This window comes from Pieris napi, chromosome 19 (genome assembly GCF_905475465.1).
Source record: "Pieris napi chromosome 19, ilPieNapi1.2, whole genome shotgun sequence".
NCBI classification, from domain to species: domain Eukaryota; kingdom Metazoa; phylum Arthropoda; class Insecta; order Lepidoptera; family Pieridae; genus Pieris; species Pieris napi.
The window spans coordinates 4,805,879-4,825,377 of record NC_062252.1 but is presented as its reverse complement, the minus strand read 5'-3'; the positions used below and the strand labels follow the sequence as shown (position 1 = coordinate 4,825,377).

Sequence of the window (19,499 nt, the reverse complement as noted above, 5' to 3'; positions counted from 1 at the left end):
ATTGTCTTATTCCCATCTCGCTCGCGCACGCTCGGCGCCCGGCTGGTTTAAAATAATTCGTTAGTGGGCAACTTCATACTGATAATTTTGTGTCACGGTGCGCGCGCATCGTAAAATTTCACTCTAACCAATTTTTCATAACGCGCCTAAAGAAGTATAGCTTCAAAAATGCTATGCAATAGCTTTACCGTGGCAGTCCCCTAGTGCCACACGTTCTTTTTTATATTTACGATCCACGTTTATAAGTATGTATGTAAGTAATTTATACAACCGGATAGTATAACACTTTTCTGTATGTTAAAGATATTTTCATGTACATTTTACGACTTCATCTTATTACAATTTTCAGAATTTTAGTTTTTACACAAGCCATCCTTAATATTTCTGAAATGTTATGTTAACCATTGTATGCTGTCGTTCTATAAAAATATATAAATTCACTACGACAACATAAACTTATTAAGCTTCAAATATTGAAAGCTTTAAAATATTTCTGACTTGGGTCAGAGTAACTTTAAAAAATCAAACTTATAATTTTAAAAAAATATTATCAGCGAATTAGTTGGTTATAAAATGCTGTACTTCAAGACGTTATTTTGTCAACGTTAGCATGTTTTTTTTGGAAATATATTTTTTACTCTAAGCTTTTATTCTTTTTATAATTTAATAGGTTTTAAAGTTTTTTATATTTGTTACTAAATCACCTTAAGGTTTTCCATGGAGATAGAATTTTCTGTAGTAAATTAATTTCTTAATTAATATATGAAAATAATACCTTCTGTACGTATTATGGTCAGAATAAATAAATATTAGTTCGTTTTAACCGGATCTCAGTTTTTATATTATAGTTAATAATATTTACTCTCTTTCAAATCTATTAATTTATACCAATCATTAGCCGCCACATTCATAAAACTATAGTTGACAACACTGTTAATGACCAACCACAGGACCACAGTGATTTACCAAAACCTGTATTATAACTACAAATACACCATAGACTAAGTTATGTGGCTTTAAATGCTAGATTCATTATTAGTGCTCGTAGCTATAGCAACGTCTCACCAATTACAAAACAATAAACATCTAAACTGAGGATTTAAAAAAATGTGATTTAATTAACTAATTATTTAACATCGTGATAATGTAATAGTTTTTTAGAAAACTGATTTAAAAATAACGAAATTGCGAAATGGCAGCTCCAAAAGTACGTTGATTCGGTTAATTAAAACATTCCTATTAAATAAAGTAAATTAAAATTACTTTTCCATTTCAGCTTTTATACACAATTGAGCAGCCCCATGGTCTTGGGGAACTTTATTTTGCTTGGCAGAAAGGTGAAGCAGGTTTATTGCTTGCTACCACTGGCACTGATGCTACTGTTGCTATTCACGATAGATCAGGCCAGTTATTAGAAAGAATAAAATTACCTGGGTATAACTTAAATATATAATTAATTTCTTAATTTTTCGTTTTTTTAGAGTTAAAAAAAATAAGGATTGATAGATATATACAAATTTTATTATTTAGATAAAATTGGGCATGCTCTAGTTTAAAAATTGGTTTATTAGTAATCACTTGGTTATTAGTAATTTGTTAACACTTGTAGTTTTTCTGCAGTTTGTGTGCAGCTCTGGAATGGGATAGTGATGGTGACTATTTAGCCATGATATCACCAAATAGCAATGGGGTGTATATCTGGGAATCTCATGGTAATAAGAAGATAAATGTTGATACTGGATTAAGAGAAGCTCCATCATGCTTGGCGTGGACATATGGAGAGCCATTGTTGGCAGTTGGGACAATTAAAGGCAATTTGTGTCTCTACAATCATCACACAACAAAGTATGTAGTCCTGATGAATTTAATATATGTGCTATTTATATTTTGGAACAATATATTTTATTTTTCAGACGAGTACCAATAATAGGCAAACATACAAAAAAAATCACATGTGCTGCGTGGAACAGAGACAGTATATTAGTACTGGGTTCTGATGACAAAAGTCTATCTATTAATAATTCTGATGGGGACACACTGCGCATGATCACTCTAAGGGACATTCCAAATGATCTACAGTTTTCTGAGATGAAAACTGATGAAAGAGTAGCTGGAGAAAATACTGTGAGGCCTTATTAATTATTTAGGTTTAAAGACATTTATTCTCATAACAGACAATAGTCACTTACATGAGAACTTATATACTAAAGATACAATTTATCATGTCATTCAAGCTTGGGGGCGTTGAAGAGCTTCAAGGATGAATTAGCAAAGTAGAACTTGGGTGGACTTTCATTTACATAGATAACTGGGATTACTCAAGAGATGGTCTTTTAGTCTTAATTTAAATATTGCCAGGCTGCCTGCACTTTTTATATTTTGTGGAAGTCTATTATACCGCAGCACTCCCCCAACACTCAATGTTTTTTTACCGTAATTGGTTCTAAACTTAGGTACAATTAGATTGTGAGGGCGTCGTGAACTGTGCTTCTGAATTTGATTTATTTTAGTGAAAGTAATGTTAGTGTGTATTTAGTCATTTAGTATTGTATTGAAATAATTGTTTTATATTCATGAGTTTTGTTTCACTAGATTTTTTGTCTAGAAGTTAAGTATGCGTAATGAAAAAGCAATTTAATTACTTTATTTTGAGCAATTTGAAGATGTGAAATGTTAGTTTTTGTCGCGGCTCCCCAACTTTACTTTACTTTATTGAAAGTAAAGGTCTGATTTTGCCAAAGAATTATAAATATGATGACGAGCTTCACGAGGAAGGCTTCAAACTATGTGTCTATGGGAACCTCTTAGAGAAGATAATTTAGTTATTAAATGATTTATGTGTATTCTCCATGTTAAGTTGTCAATATATATTTTGTCACTATTAAAGGCTTAGAGAATATTATTAAGGATTAGGTAATATTTTCATATAAAATCTGTCACATAGGAATCTGTTTAAAAACCCTTATTTATTTATTCCTAACATTTTAGTATAACTACTATTATACTATCTATAATAATTTAAAATTTAAATATTTTGTACTAATGTTAGGTTTACTTTTCTTAACACTTGAGATTATTTTCAGATAAGTCTCATTGTTGGAAAGCGTACATTGTACCTATATAATTTACTCAACCCAGAAAATCCCATTGAACTGGCCTTTCAACAGAGATATGGTTCTATCACGTCATACAAATGGTATGGAGATGGATATATTCTTATTGGATTCAGTGCAGGCTTTGTGATTGCAATATCAACACATATAAAGGAAGTGGGAGAGGAATTGTTTCAAGTTAAAAATCACAAGGACAATTTGACAGATGTTGCAATAAATAAGGGGCAAGCGGCTTCCTGTGGAGATGGACAGTGAGGTCTTTTTAATTATTTTTCTCTCCACACCTTATAATTTTTTTTTGCTTAAATAAATAATCATTATGATCATCACAAATAATTGAAATCATACATAACAAATATTTTCTTGAAATCATATCAAAATAGAATTAATTCATATAGGTATAACCAGTAAAAAAATATTCTCATAAATTTACATTTACCTACTCAAATCAACTTTTGATTGGTAGAAGGGGCGAGAATAACTGACAATAAACTCTCCGTCACTCTTTTAAATAGCCAAGGTTTTTTTTAATGTTTGTAAGCACCTGCAACCATTGCATCATGCTCCTCATCACATGTTAAACCAGTTAGTTTTAATTAAATAAAATGTAATAAATAACTAAGAAATCCAAACGTTTCACCTCTATCAGCAAGAGCGGTGAAATAGGATAATGCGCTTACTGAGGGAACAACGCGAACGCGTTGTATCAAGGTGAATCAAGGCAGAAATAATGAATACATAGCTAATAAATAATATATATATATATATATATATATATCACGGGTTATTTTATTAATATCTTTCCATTTTTTTAATACAATTCACACAAGTTTCATACTGAATGAGTTTTGTTTTACATCGGCATATTCTGTAGTATTTTGTTGTTTCTTTATCAATTAAAACTGATTTATAGATCTCTTCAGCGATAATATCTCTTTTTAGATTAAAGATAATATCCGTATGGAATAATGGTGAAGTGTCTGGTTCTGTTACTCCGACGGGTGGAGCAGAACGTTGTGCGTGGAGTTCTGACGGCCGTTTATTGGCCACAGCTGGGAGGGCGTATTTGAACGTATACGTTACAACTTTGCCACCGTTATACGCAGCTTATGGTACAAGAGTGCTTACGCTGACTAATTTAACTGAGGTTACAGTGTATCAGTGCATCGCTGTGGGGGACGAGCCAGATAATGTTAATAAATGTAAGTAAAGGTGTAATGTGATCAACAGATGGCGCTGTAATATTTGAATGGCTTCCTACGGTTAAGGGGACTTGAGGTTAAACCTATGTTTACAAAAATCGTATGAAATTATTTTTTTACTAAGTCTGGTATTTAGTATTATTTAAAAAAGAGAAACAATACGTTTATTTTAATAGCAATAGTTTAAATAGCTTTTATGAAAAAATTAGCAGTCCTGCTAATGTACTTAAAGCCAAATCGAAAATACCTTGCTGTAATAAGTTACAAAATCAGTGTTCAGGCCCGCCTTCGCACGGCTGGATATTTATTTTATTAAATATGTAATATGGTATCTTGTTTTTTTTTTAGATATTGATGTCTTGTAACTGTATAACTTTATTGTCATTAATTTCCCCAGCGATTTTTATTGGTATGTTTTCAACCCAAGGTTACATTATCGAACTTTTTGAAAAAAAAAATTCCATTCGGTCCAGCAGTAGCCTACTCAATGTAAACAAACAAATCATCATTATAATATGTGTGTAGATGAATGGAACATGTTATGTAGATTTTTTAAAGAATACTTTTATGAAATTTCTGTATCCAAAAATTCTGCTGTAAAACCATTTTTTTGTCTACTCAAGAGTCGTTCGTCAGAGATACGTATAATATAAAATAAGTAAGGAAAAGGCACAACAAAGTGTTTGTAATCATCATCAGATACTAGAATTGTGGCGAAAAAGATAACATTTTTCGCGTCGGGGTTTTACGGTGCTCGCTTCTCACCTATAACATCTCTTCTAGTTTAAGAAGTGTTTAACATTCCAGCCGAACCAATTCCCCTGGCGGCATACACTTTAACAACGGAGCCTACGGCCATAGCATTAGGCGCATCACACGTATGTTGTGCTACGGGTTCACTTGTGTGGTTCTACCCCCTTGCGGGAGGAACCCCTGCAAGACGTCAGTACCCTGGCCCTGTTGATGTTTTGAGGGTGGCAGGTCAATTCGCTGCTGCGATGTTTCAGTCTAGAGCCATGCTGCATACTGTAAGTTATATTTAGTCAGTAATAGGTATATGTTAGTCATGTTAAGTATGTTTTGCTACTGGTAATTGGGTATTTGGTTGTTCTAATTAAAAAAATAAGTGTAAATAAAAACGTCTGAAATCTGCTTGATTTTAAACTTGGCTTCTTAATTTATCATCTACATATTTCAATTGATAAGCTTACCTTGGAACCCCATTGTGTCTACTTTAAATCCCGGTTCGAAAAGGTTGTAGTAAGTTGACAGTGATTTCGCCCGGGCCCCTTGGGTCGAATTTCTTGGCGACCTCCGACGCCAATTACTTTATGAGCGTATTGAGGGCTGAGGTATTTTTACCGCGTAGGATCTCGCTACCTCCCTGAATAGGAGAGGGCTTTCCGTCTGGCGTGCGTAAGCGCATTTTCACCTCCTTAAAAAAAGACCAGCTTTATAAAGGCCGGTGGTATTGTTATTTCATTGTGAAGTCATGAGTATATAACTCAATATTAAATATATTCGAAAATGTTTCAGATAGAATCAGCCGATCCATCTGAGCCAGAGAAGGAAGCAATGTCATTCCCAGAACCACACATGCAAGACGCCAAGATATTAGACATACACCTGACTAGCGATTTCTTTATTTTCGTAACTGATGTGAGTCTGCTCGTTTTTATTTTCTTCCGTGTTAGATTCTAAAGTTTATGAAATTAAGTAGAATGTTTACCGGTTACAAATTGTCATGTAATTAAAGGAATAATTTTTCGCATTCAAATGCCAAATTAAATTTAAAATCCCTATAACTTAGTTCGAGAAATACAGAGATATCTGAAATATTATTCTTATTTTTAACTTTTAATTTTATTTTGATTACTATACACTTTTACAAAAGACTTCATTACTTACACTACTAACTTTTTTTTGTTCTACTGAGTATTAGTATTATTACATTCTTTCCCTTTTTTTGCGACTGAGGCGCAAACTAGCTGCTGTGGTCTCTGGCAGAATGACCAGCGCTGTGAAACAGTCTGCTCCTCAGTATAATGCTGAGCCAGGGCCAATTAAAACCACAGCACACACGAATTACACTTGAAACAAACAGAAAGGGAAAAGGAAAAAAAATGTTTATCTCTCATATTTTTTTATTATTTTTTTTATTATGTGTGTGTGTTTTTTTTAATTATAAATGTTATGTCTATGTCTTAGTCTATGTCTAAATAAAGACTACTACCAGAATAAAGAGTACCATCGTTAAATAGTTTTAAAAATTAGGCCATAAAGAAAAATAATTTAAAGAATCGTTCATTGGTGTCAAGTCAAATATAGTTCTTAATACTAATTGCAATATAAATAAATAAATAAAATAATAAGTATATGTCAAGCACTCATTAAAATATTTATCGATCAATATTTATAGATAGAACTCTAATAAATTATTTTCGTACACGTATAAAATGGCACATTTCAATTATGTATATCATAATTTTGTTTTATTCCAGCAAGGAGACATAGAGTATTTTGGTCTCGAAGAATGGAGACAATGCGTTCGGTATAAGCATACGTGCGCAGTGTCAGCGTTATACGTGGATATCAGCGGTGCACGCGCACTGTTACTTGACGAACGACGTCGTGCGTACGTTTATTGGCCCGCTGCTGGGGAATTATGTGCAGTACCAGATGTGACTAGGTTAGGTAGCATGTAAATACTGAGTCTAAGATAATATTGTAAATAAACATTTTTTTATAAAAAAATTAACATCGATATCGATAATATAATTAATACATATCTGTAGAGATAGCATCTTATTTTTTTGGGGCGGTAGATATTTTGAATTACCCCACAAATATATTCTTTACAGATAAAATAAAAACTTAACAATCGCTCTCTTTAATCAATAATTTTAACTGCAGATTATTGATTAATAATTCAAAGTTAACTTAGATTAACGCGCGTCTAAGCTAGCTTCAGACTAGAAACTAATTGTCTAAAGCGGGCCATAGACGGACCGCATGTTGCAGTCAAGACCGACTGCAATATGCGGTTGCCGCACGGCGATCTGCAGTTTCCATACTAAATTCATATCCGCAATACATGGACCGCTCGAGCAGTTCCAGAGCAAACAGACTTCCAAATGACAAAAACTATTTGATTTTGACATACGTTAATCAAAGTTAGCTCTAAATCATGTGCAGAACTGAGTTAGAACTCCAGCTGGCAACGGCTTTTCAATGAGATCTACCAATCTTTCTGAGATCCAAAAATCTATGACATGCGTAGAAAATCACCATGTCTATGAAAATAATTATGAAGACAATGGTTATATCGTGCAAATACTCTAATTTCAGCTGCAAAGGAGTAATTTGGGATATATGCCTGTCAGACCGGAACGTGTTCGCGATTTATACGGGCGATGCCATTGATACGTATTATTACGCTCCGAGCTCTATAAGCGGTTCTCATGTGGACTTTGTGGCCAGTACGAGTCTATTGCCTGATCAGATACCGCTTATTTTGTTCTCGGGTGATGTTTATTGCTATGCTACTGGGGGCAAGTGAGTTTTACTAGTACTACGCATGTATATTAATTTTAACGCTATTATTAAATTGTTTATACGTTTTCAGTGTTTTAGAGACATTGTGTATAAGTGATTTAACCGTGTTATAACGATATATTTAAAAAAATGAATATTCTTCCCGTTTCGAATATTAAAAACTAAAAATGGGTTAAACTTTTTGCTGTATAAGCATTGATACAAGATGGTAATTAAGAGTTATTGGACAGTTAAATACATCCCTCTTATACAAAAATTAGTCAGTCTAATCAGTCAACTGTATTTTTCTTTATCAAATTTTGTTCACAGTGTGAGGAAAAGAGACTTTTGTAGGTACTTTAACTAAAACGATGCAATAACGGTTTATTTTAATTATATAATGTTTTTTTTGGGAAATTATAATTTCCCAAAAAAACATTATATAATTTTAATAAATCAAAAATACTGTGCTATTTTTTATAGAGGGGTTATACTGAAGAAATTTTCTTATATATTTCTTCAGTATTATAACCTCTCAATTTGACAAGGAATCATTTAAATGAGCTCATTACTCAATGACTAATTTATTTAATGATTAAAGGTGTAAATGTTTAAAGCTCTTAATGTTCTCTTTTATTCAATAACGTGATATTAGTATCAATTAGGTATTTATGTTTTTGTCTTTGTCTAATTATAAACTATCTGACCCGGCAAACGTTTGCTTTGCCATGTATATTATTTCTAGGAAACATTTTTTTAATTAAATAAAAACAGCTATCTACAATAATAAAAAATAGGGGTCGATCGTAGAAGGGTGAAAATTAGGAGTTATATGTATTTTTGTATGCTGTATCATAAAAAAAAATACTAAGGAATAAAAAAAATTTTTTGGGGATTTACACCTCTTATCACTTAGAGGGTTGAAATATAGATAGTAGCCGATTGACACTCGATGACACGAGAATTTTATATTTAAGATAAATATCATAAAAGAATACTTACCCCTAGTTTGAAGTTAATCAAAAATTTTCTTTCCTAGCGTAATGAAAATCTCTCTGGACTCCCACAACACAAGTGGACTGGCAGAAGCAGACACGGAGCGTCGCGTACAAAATCAAAAGCAGCATATTAATAAATTGATATTACTCCGACGATTTGGAGAAGCCTGGCTCTTTTGCGACGCCATTGATGAAGTAGAACAGTGGAGGAAGCTGGGGGAAGCCGCCATTGCTGACTTGAATGTGGAGTTTGGTGGGTTCTGTGTACAGGGTTTATTTAGCGCTGTTTAATCTATAATATAAAAATGAATCGCAAAATGTGTTGGTAAGCGCATAACTCAACAACGCCTGGACCAATTTGGCCAATTATTTTTTATAATATTCCTTGAAGTACAAGGATGGTTCTTACGGAGAGAAAAATTAAAACAAATTGAGTGAAAATGTCTAAAAACAACACTTTTCTATATTCCCATACAAAATATTCGTCATAATACTTAAGTCAATTTGAACTTTAATACCATAGGATAAAGTTCAAGTGTTAGTGGAGGGGTTTATTTATTTATATTTTCAGCAATACGGGTGTACACTCGGCTCAGTGATGTAGCAATGGTGTGGGCTCTCGAAGACGCTTCAAACGTCGAAGAATTGCCCGTCTTATGGTAAGAAAGCATATACCTATACGTATATATAAGGTTTACTTGATTATCACATATAAATGTTGTAATTAAAATTTAGTATTTCACATATATTTTTTTTGACGATCATAAGTGTACATTGTGTTACCTATATGATTAAATGATTTTTGATTTTTTAATTTTATATCAAATTAAGATCAAATTACCTACATTAAATCAAGATTTCAAAAAAGTAATGACATTACTGAAAATGTAAATGAAATTACTTAGCATTAATAAAACTCATATTTATATGCTTTCGCTTGTATAGTAAAGGCACTGTACCCTTAAAATCTAATTCATTTGAAACCAACCTAAATGATCTGTATAGCAGATGTGTGCTGTGGTAGGTCAAGGGATTTCTTAAGCCTTTTAAAGAAATTTGGGTAGTTGTAAAATGTAGAGAAAAGTTTGGTATAAGAAAATTAATATGTTGTAATGTCTCCTCTTGCTTGACTTCATAGTTGGTTTAAAAGGCAGCTAAGTCTCAAAAATTTTGAAAAATATACCTTAACATCTCGCAATATGGTTGCTATTAAAATTCACACATTTATTATATAATACTAAAGAATCTTGCTATATTAGGCTCCCTATTTTAACTATCAATTCATATATTAGGAGGCAAGGAAATATAGATAAAAATCCTTGAAGAAGTTACATAACTAGAGTCATCTAATAAGTATAATATTCTTTCATAGCGGATTATTATGCGCATGCGTAGGCGCAGGTGACGCGGCAGCTCGTTGGCTTGGGGCCAGTGGGGTTAATGCTGATAATGAAATGGGCCCGGCGCGATACGCGTTAGAGTTGGAAGCGGCGAGAGGAGAATGGGCTAAGGCGGCGGAAATAGCTAGAAGGGCTGCACCGACACTTGCCCCAAGTCTTACTTTACATCATGCTATGCATTTGGAACTAACGTATGTAATTTTCTTTACTTCTAATTATTGAGGGGTCTATTGGTTTATTTTATAAACCTAAAATAAATATACTACTAGCTGGCCTGGCGAACATCGTACCGCCTAACAGTCGATTCTTTTATTTTTTTAAAATACTTATTATGATATTCAGGACACCGGTCTAGCTAGTAAGATAAAAAACGAAAGTTGATAATACAACAAATACATTATTTCAAAAAATAAAAGTTCCTTCCCGGAACCCCTCCACTAACACTTGAACTTTATGATATGGTATTAAAGTTCAAATTGCCTTTAAATATTATTACGAATATTTTGTATGGGAATATAGAAAAGTGTTGTTTTTAGAGTTTTCCACTCAATTTTTTAAATTTTTCTCTCCGTAAGAATCATCCTCGTACTTCAAGGAATATTATAAAAAAAGAATCAGACAAATCGGTCAAGCCGTTTTCATGTTATGTCGTGACAACGGAAAACGGGTTTCATTTTTATATATATAGATTAATGCATTTAATAACGTTATAATTGATTTTGGAATTTCTTTAAAGTTGCGAGTTATCAAGACCCTTGTAGCTGCAAACCGTTAACAAATAAAATTTAAGATGGAAATTCAATTTACGAATATATTTTTATATTAACCTTTTCTATTTTTTTATTGCTGTTTATTCAAAAATATATTTTGGCTGTTCCAAAATTCATCTTTTAACAATTAGCTTAACATTCCGCAAAACAGTCTGGAGTTTTAAAATATTAATGTTTAAATTCTAGCGCTGACTACCACGAAGCTCTAGCGACATATGAGAAAAGTGTTATCAGCGAAAATTCGAACAGCGTTAAAGTAAAGGAGCATAACACTAAATGTGAAGCGGGCATCGCCCGAATGGCTATCAGATGTGGTGACGTCATGCGAGGAGTCACCACTGCTTTAAAACATTCCCACGATACAACCTTACTCAAAGACTGTGCACAATTACTTGAAGAAGAGAAGCAATACAGTCACGCCGCAGCACTATATGACCACGCAGGAAACACAGAAAAGGCCGCTTCATTATACATCAAACTAAAGTCATGGCTGAAAGTCGAAGCTCTCATCCCCAAAATTAATTCCCCAAGCATTCACCTACAATACGCCAAAGCTAAAGAAGCCGAAGGCAGGTATACCGATGCTCTCAAGTCCTACATCAAAGCTCAAGATTTCGAAGCAGCAATACGACTCAATCTTGACAAACTTGACGATATTGATGAAGCAGTACGCTTGGTACAAGAAACTAAATCAGTACACGGAGCTAAGATGGTAGCAAACTATTTCCAAAATAGTGATGATCCAACCTCCGCTATAAAGTTCCTAGTGATGTCCCTGTGTTATGACGAAGCGTTTCATTTGGCGAGGAAGAACGGAAAGCTTCATTTGTACGGAGAGATTTTGATACAAACGTCCCAAGCTAGGGCTGAAGACTTTAAGAGTTTGGCTCTGCACTTTGAGGGAGAGAAGAACCATTTGTTGTCTGGGAAGTTTTATTTCCATGCAGGGGAATATAATAAGGCGATGACGCATTTGCTAAAAACGGGATCTGAGGATGAAAACGAAGCGATAACTATTGCCATTGATTCAGCCGCAGCCAGTGATGACGAGAGGCTGACAAAAAGGTGAGTTAAAAATGTATTATAGAAATGTGTCTAAGTGTAGGGACATAGGTGTAAAGATATTCTTAGGAATGCGTAAACGATATTTTACCCATAGAAAAATATTTTCGAAGTTATACTTCTTTAAGCGCGTTATGAAAAATTGATGAGAGAGAAATTTAACGATGCGTGCGCACCGTGACACAAAATTAACAGAATGAAGTTGCCCACGGAAGATGCTACGGCATTGGACATAATTTAAAAACAACATTCGAATAATAATAGAATTTATGTTACACTTAATGTAAGAGAATAATAATAAATATTTATTTATTTAATTTTTCAAATGTAAACTGAACTTTATTGACTATAATGACTCCCTTTCCAGTATTTGATTATTTAATTGTAATTGCATTTTGCATGCAATCAAAAACTATTTTTAATAATGCCAAAGAAGTATAAATTACAGCGTACATAAGTACACGCACCCTTTTTTTTAATACTAAATGCCTCAAGTCTGACCGGACCTTTGGATTCTGCGATAACGGATGTTTCAAGTCGCAGGTTCTTTGCTTACTTATTAAAAAAATTGAGTCTTTCTCTGTGTTCTTGGATATACATATTAAGTTGTTATACTAGAAAATATTAAATAATGTTTTATTATTTTGTAGGTTGATAGAGTTTTTATTAGGAGAAACAGATGGAAATCCACGTGATCCTCGACATCTGTTCCGTCTATATATGGCCAAGAAACAGTTCAATGAAGCAGCGAAAACAGCGGTAGGCAATTGTTCTTGAATAAACCATATGAAAAAAAAATTGCCTTCCTTATGTTTTTGTTTTGTTGGAAAAAAAATAAAGAGTCAAGAAGTATAAAACAATTTTCAGGTGATAATATCAAACGCGGAATGTGCTGCGGGCCGATATCGTGAAGCAAGAGATGTCTCCCGTGGTCTGGTGGGAGCATTGCGGGCAAGGGGTCTTCCAGTCCCACGGGATTTGAGACGTGCCGTCGCTCTATTACACTCTTATATATTGGTACGTTAATTAAATTAAGGCACCTTACAAAGGTATGTTTTTGAAAAACGAAGAATCGTTTGTGTCTGATTGGTCGACAACGTTCAACCAATCACAGTAAAGCAAGAGATCAGTTGTATTGTTTTATATTTTATTTGTATATTCTCGAAGCGGTAGGCAGATACCACGTCTCTCTACCTGCTACGGTCCTGACATACCTCCCTCGCTTCATCCATTTTCATAACATTCGTCATTCACCATGCATGCTCGTTGGTTATGGGAACCTTTAACCTATTCCTAGTATTGTTTTTTAAATGTCTAAATTGTTCCTTGGGATAATTAAAAATGAATATTTATTCATTTCGAAGCATCATCACTCATGAACATCACTTGATGACCAAACGCGCCGCGGTCTCAAAAGAACAGCCGAGAATTTTTTTATGAGGCAGTAAATGAAACTCTTAATAAATGATAATAATATGGTCTAATATAGAATAAAATCCTCATCCACAATTCAAACCAAACATTCTTAACAAAAACAAAGTGTTAAAATAGTTATGTTTAAAACAACTCAAACCATTTTTGTCAAAGGTCTTGGTTACTTGCTCACAGGCGGCGAACAAGTTTTTTAATGATTGCAGTTCCTACCTGATTGCGTTGGTTGTAACCTATATGCTGCAAATATTAATTATATTGTATCACGTCACATCTTTTGCATTAAAGTTAAACAAATATCTTTAATTTAGTAAATTCACTTGTTTAGCAAATGGAATCATTGTCTGTTATTACAATTTTTATTCTTTGTGCATTGTATACTCTGTGGCTGATATTACTATAGTAAACAAACCGTTTTATAGTCTGTGACTGTGACCATTTCGAGTAATAAAAAATAAACAAAGGTTTTCATTAATATTCTCAAATTATTGTTCCCTACATTTTTGATCAAAAAGCTGTTGCTGTTATATCATCTGAATCTTAATTTTTCGTGGTATATACAATTTGATTATTGTTTTACATCTTTTAGAATATTTTAAAGATATAAGAACACTTCTTGGACAGCACTTTCGAAAAACTAAATTTCGCCGACATGTGATTTAGACTTTAAAACCAGCAATTGTTTTTTAAGGCATGATTTTAATGAGCTTGGACATAATTAAGACATTTTTGTTGTTAGGTCCGGACTCATGTGCGTCGCGGACGTCATGATCTTGCCGCTCGTTTGCTGTTGCGTACTTCGGCTGAAGTATCTTTTTTTCCCACGCAACAACGTAAGTTTTGAATTTGTGGAAGATTTATTACAGCTTATTTCTGGATGTGTTTTGCTTACAAAGAGGTTATATTCATATAAATCAGTGCCGCTTCAGTCCCTATACGGACAACCATTCAGTTTTTAATATCGAGTTCATGTACCACGCAATGCTACAAATATTGAAAGAACTCTCGCTATTGGAAGTTACAGAATACCGGCGTAGGTTTAAAACTTTCTAACACCGATACATTGATAAAATAACTCTTATTTATATACAATATAAGAAAAAAAATACTGTTGATGAAAGACCATCCCTTATTGACGTATTTCTTTTTATTAGTACACCTCAAATAGCTATTGCTTTTTTGTCCATATCACATATTCTTTAACCAATTCGTCCATATTACAAAACTTGAACTAAAGGTAGTGTTCGTTACTATGGTTACAATGTTTTAATTTGAAGAGTTCTCTTTAGTTCGTAACAATTATAACAAAAAAAGGTTCATGTTTTATTATAAAGCCAATTAAGGTTGTGTTAAGAATAAGATCTTAAACAAGTAAAAGTTAAGTAGATATGAAAAATTTATTTCAGATCAAGTGTCGATCCTGACATCAACAGTGATAGAGTGCGTACGCGCAGGTCTTAAGCATCAAGCGTACCAATGGGCGAGAATGCTCATGCAACCGGAATATCGTTCTCAGGTATGTGAGCTTATGTGAGCTTAAGTTATGTAAGTCTCTATCGGCTACAATGTGTGCAAAAGAGAAAACTAGTCGAATTCAACTATATCTTACTCTATCGGCTGCAATGTGTGCAAGGAGAAACACTAGTCGAATTCAACTATATCTTACTCTATCGGCTGTAATGTGTGCAAAAGAGAAACACTAGTCGAATTTAACTATATCTTACTCTATCGGCTGTAGGTAATGTGTGCAAAAGAGAAACACTAGTCGAATTCAACTACATAAATCTTACTCTATCGGCTGCAATGTGTGCAAAAGAGAAACACTAGTCGAATTCAGCTATATCTTTCTCTTTCTGCCGCAATGTGTGCAAAAGAGAAAACAAGTCAAATTCAGCTATATCTTTCTCTTTCTGCTGCAATGTGTGCAAAAGAGAAACCTAGTCGAATTCAATTATATCTATCTCTATCGCCTACAATGTGTGCGAAAGAGAAAAAGTAGTCGTCAAAAACGTAAAAGACCTCTACTATAGGGTTATATTGTGACTACTGACTAGAGATATGTTTTATAATTTACGAAATATAACCTATCTTAAGGAATGAGACATAATATGATATTATCCTACTGATATAATAACTAATAATCTAATAACTAAGACTGATAACTGTAACTAGTTGTTATACTTCTATATTTATTAGAAGTGGGACACTTAATTTACTATGTATAATACTTCAAAGGCACATAATCAGAAATATTAAATCCAAATTCTATGTACGTTATCGCGTTTTACTCTTAGCTTCAGCGTGGACAACGCCATCTGTCGTTGAATATTAAAACGAAATTACCAACCAAGACACGGACTAGACGAAGTAGACTATTTGTTTATTATTACTATCATATTAAGTCATGTCAAAATTTAATATCCACTAATTAAATGTTTGTAAAAAATCCCTTACATAAAATACTTTTCTATATAATGTTACCACAATTTTAGATAGACTCAAAATACGCAAAGAAGATAGAGTCAGTAGTGCGGCATGGGGTACGCGGTGCTCCTCCCCCCGAGAGCCCCGCCGCTTGCCCCGTTTGTGGAGCAGATCTGGCCCCCGCTGAGCTCCATTGTCCACGATGCGAATCTGATATACCTTTTTGTTTGGCAACGGTAAGTCAAAATGTATACTAGAGTTAAATTTGACTTGTATATCAAAAGTGTATCATATGTGTAACTTTTATCACCAAATACAGTTGACTAAGTAACATTACGTACGTGCGTACATACGAGCGAGTGTTAATTGCAGACAGAAAAACATCCATCATCTTCCGCCTTTATTACTTATGATGTCATGTGGAACATAGTGTAATGGTTCAGCTCCTTACAAAAGAGTGGCGGAGAGTTTATTGCCAGTTCTTCTCTTCCGTTCTACGCCCTTGATTTGAGAACTGGCAGTAAATGTAAAATTAGAAGCATTTCATATACATATTTTTTTGACGTTCATAAGTGTGCATTATGAATAAATGATTTTCACTTTGACTTTTGACTTGTGTCTTGTGTACTTTACTTAAAGATAGTTTAAACAATGTAAATATTTTTTTTAATTTGTTATTATTTCTGTTGTCTTTTTTATTTTAAGTGTGCTTTTTTGTTTTTAATTTTTGAAGACCTGTCTCCTATATAAAATATATTTATTTTTGATATAAATTAAAAATCACTAATTATCACATATTTTTGTAAAGTTTTATAAAATTTCAAGAACGATATATGATGAATTTTTAATTGTATTAAATTTTTAGGGTCTCCATATAATTAAAGATGACTTAACAGCATGCCCCGAGTGCGATTTCCCTGCAATTTACACTGAGTTTTTTGAGTAAGTATTGACAGACTGCTATATATCACTAGACATTGAGTTCAATCCCCAGAAAAACTAAAACTAAATATTTTGGTATATTAAAAAAGTTATCAAAGAACTGTTTGACTATAAAATGTTATCTGGAATTTTTATATTGTTTTCATCTTTAATAATAAGATTCATGTCCCAAACCTATCTTAAGCTACAATCTCGCGTCAGGTACTGTCAAATGTCAAACTTTATAGAAAAGAAATCTTTCGACAGGTGTTCTCTAGATTTTATTTGGATTCACGTGGTAGTAAAAAAACCTTAGATTATTTTGCCCTTCTTGGAACTTAACACGACATTGAAGATATCCCTCAGTAGCGATAAGCCAGCACCTACTATATATTTATTTATATATAATAACAATATAAATTAAGATTTGTATGTTTTTTTAGAATTCTTAGAGAAGAAAGTAAGTGTCCAATGTGTGGTGAAAATGTTGATTATAGACGGCTCGTGAAGATTGATGACGTCACGTTGTACCTTGATCATGGCAATACGGAATAATTTTAAGATTTAAATTATATTAAAATGCACAATTTGTATGAAAACGGTCACTGTATTTTTGATGTTAATTAAACCACCGATTATAATGTGAACATGAAATGTTTAGTATGATTATTTTTATGTTAATTAAAAGGTAAGAGTTTAGATTGTAGTTCGATGTAGTTCTATAGAAGAAATTATCGTTGACGGTTGATAATATTTTTTTACTATGAAAATGTTGAATATGTGAAATGGTATAGTATGTCTAGTGGTAGATACATTGGTACCTACCACTAGGCCGGATTAGGTATATAAAAACTTTCTTCACTGCTTGATTTGCGCTCAAGGTGCACCAGCCAACTTAGTCAATGGGCCTCGTATTTGCCTATAATGTTGCATTTCTTCTATTTCAGCAAAGGTTCGGACTCGCCATGACCCGTCTCCATTTCAATGTTATAGAATTTATGAAGTACTTAGGTATTGTTGGAAATATTTAGAATATATTACGAATAAGAATTTCACAGTCTTATTCAAGCCCAAATTCTTGAAGTATTTTTCGTTACTTATAAACGATGAGCATGATTTGACGCTTAAAGACAGACAGGCAAAGAGCAAATCTAATAAAGAACCACATTGAGAATACCTATGTCTGTTTATGTGCTAAAACTAAACTTCGTACAAAGTATGATGTCTGGTACTCTTCAATGAATTATTTAAAAAAAAAAAATGATATTTCTTCATCATGGATCAGCATTTGCAGCTATAGTTTTTTTCACTTTTTCTTTTGGGCCTCTCCATTACTGGAGGTGTCAGAGGAGGCTGTCAGTCTCGTGAAGCGAATCTTGTCCAGTGTCAGATGCAGAAACTCTTGCGCAGTCGCTGTTTTACCTGAATTTTACTCATAATAAAATAATAATAAAAATATCGAGTTGAACCTTATAGTTTTTAAATAATTCTTGATACATAATTTTAAAATATAAAAACCTAATTTTAGTGTTAATTCATTTCTGTGATTATCTCCGTCCTATGATATGATAACGTTACGACTTATCTTAATCTAATGTTTGCATTAGCGATAACTGATAATAATAAGCTTTACGATGATTAAAGAAATATTATGTACATTTTTGTGTTTTATTATAAACCTGTTATAATTTTCGACGTTGCGCCAGAACTCTGACTCTAATCCGATTTGAAAACATCGTGAAATCTTGTTAATGTTAATGTGCGCTATTTGTCCTAAAAAAAAATCGAGGGAAAAAAAAAGATCAAATAGTAATGGAATTATTAGTTAGGTCTAATAATAATGTTTCGATGAATAATGCCAACATAAATTTCAATAAAACTTTACATCTAGAAGCAAACAGCAGCAACAACATAGCATTTAAGAGTAATATCTTTTAATTTTCATTAAATTTTGAGAACGATACGAAAAGATAAAAATAAAACCACATATATACATCATTAACGCGTAGCATAATGGATATTTGCATGCGTATTTACTATTGTAGTACAATAGGGTAACAATACTCCTTCATGTAAAAAGATTTCGTCGCTCACTCTTCCCAAATCTGACACAAATAGGTGATATCTAGTTCTGGTGCAGAACAAAGGAAAGGGTTTAGTAGCGAAATCGTATTCGGAATTGGTGACAGCTAGCGGAAGACAGTTCATGTTTCACTTAGCAGGACATGCATCAGGGATACTTTTAAGGCACGTACACTCTATGCAATGCTGGAAGCAGGCAGTCTGTTCTATCCCTCAAAACATTTACTGATAAGAAGATTGCCGATTGCTCTCTCCGTTCAAGTTTATCATTATAATCCCCTACGTGTGAAGAAAAAACGCAGATGGGTATGAAAAGGAGTAATAATAGCATTTACGCCGGAATGCCTTAAGAACCGTATTTGTACTTTTTCTATCATCAGCTTATATTTTCATTCACAAGGTCCTACCTAGTTCATGATAAAGCATCGTCGTTGCATTGTCCGAAAATTCTTTAGAGTAACGCATAACGAATCCGACACGCCTATATGCATCAGCCAATGAGCGAACTTTGTTCGCGAAAAATACGACGAAGTACAAAGATATATATACTTACTCCTTGATC

General features: G+C 33.2%; 1 protein-coding gene across 1 annotated transcript; it reads left to right on the top strand.

The window, feature by feature from the left end:
- Positions 1-1,021: 1,021 nt before the first annotated feature.
- On the top strand, positions 1,022-17,509 carry LOC125059305 (WD repeat-containing protein 19). The gene is made up of 21 exons (XM_047663680.1): positions 1,022-1,207; positions 1,277-1,434; positions 1,621-1,845; positions 1,914-2,124; positions 3,084-3,364; positions 4,056-4,315; positions 5,123-5,343; positions 5,852-5,974; positions 6,817-7,004; positions 7,664-7,870; positions 8,889-9,100; positions 9,419-9,506; positions 10,220-10,438; positions 11,204-12,082; positions 12,730-12,838; positions 12,947-13,096; positions 14,250-14,343; positions 14,917-15,026; positions 16,003-16,170; positions 16,800-16,876; positions 17,299-17,509. The coding sequence occupies exons 1-21, from the start codon at positions 1,193-1,195 to the stop codon at positions 17,408-17,410; spliced, it is 4,107 nt and encodes a 1,368-aa protein (XP_047519636.1). The 5' UTR covers positions 1,022-1,192; the 3' UTR covers positions 17,411-17,509.
- The last annotated feature ends 1,990 nt before the right edge of the window (positions 17,510-19,499 follow it).

Bases quoted from the DNA above. Each gene is read 5' to 3' on its own strand.
- LOC125059305 (XM_047663680.1), top strand. The intron at 2,125-3,083 runs GTGAGGCCTTAT...GATTATTTTCAG, and splicing joins GAGTAGCTGGAGAAAATACT to ATAAGTCTCATTGTTGGAAA. The intron at 12,839-12,946 runs GTAGGCAATTGT...AACAATTTTCAG, and splicing joins ATGAAGCAGCGAAAACAGCG to GTGATAATATCAAACGCGGA.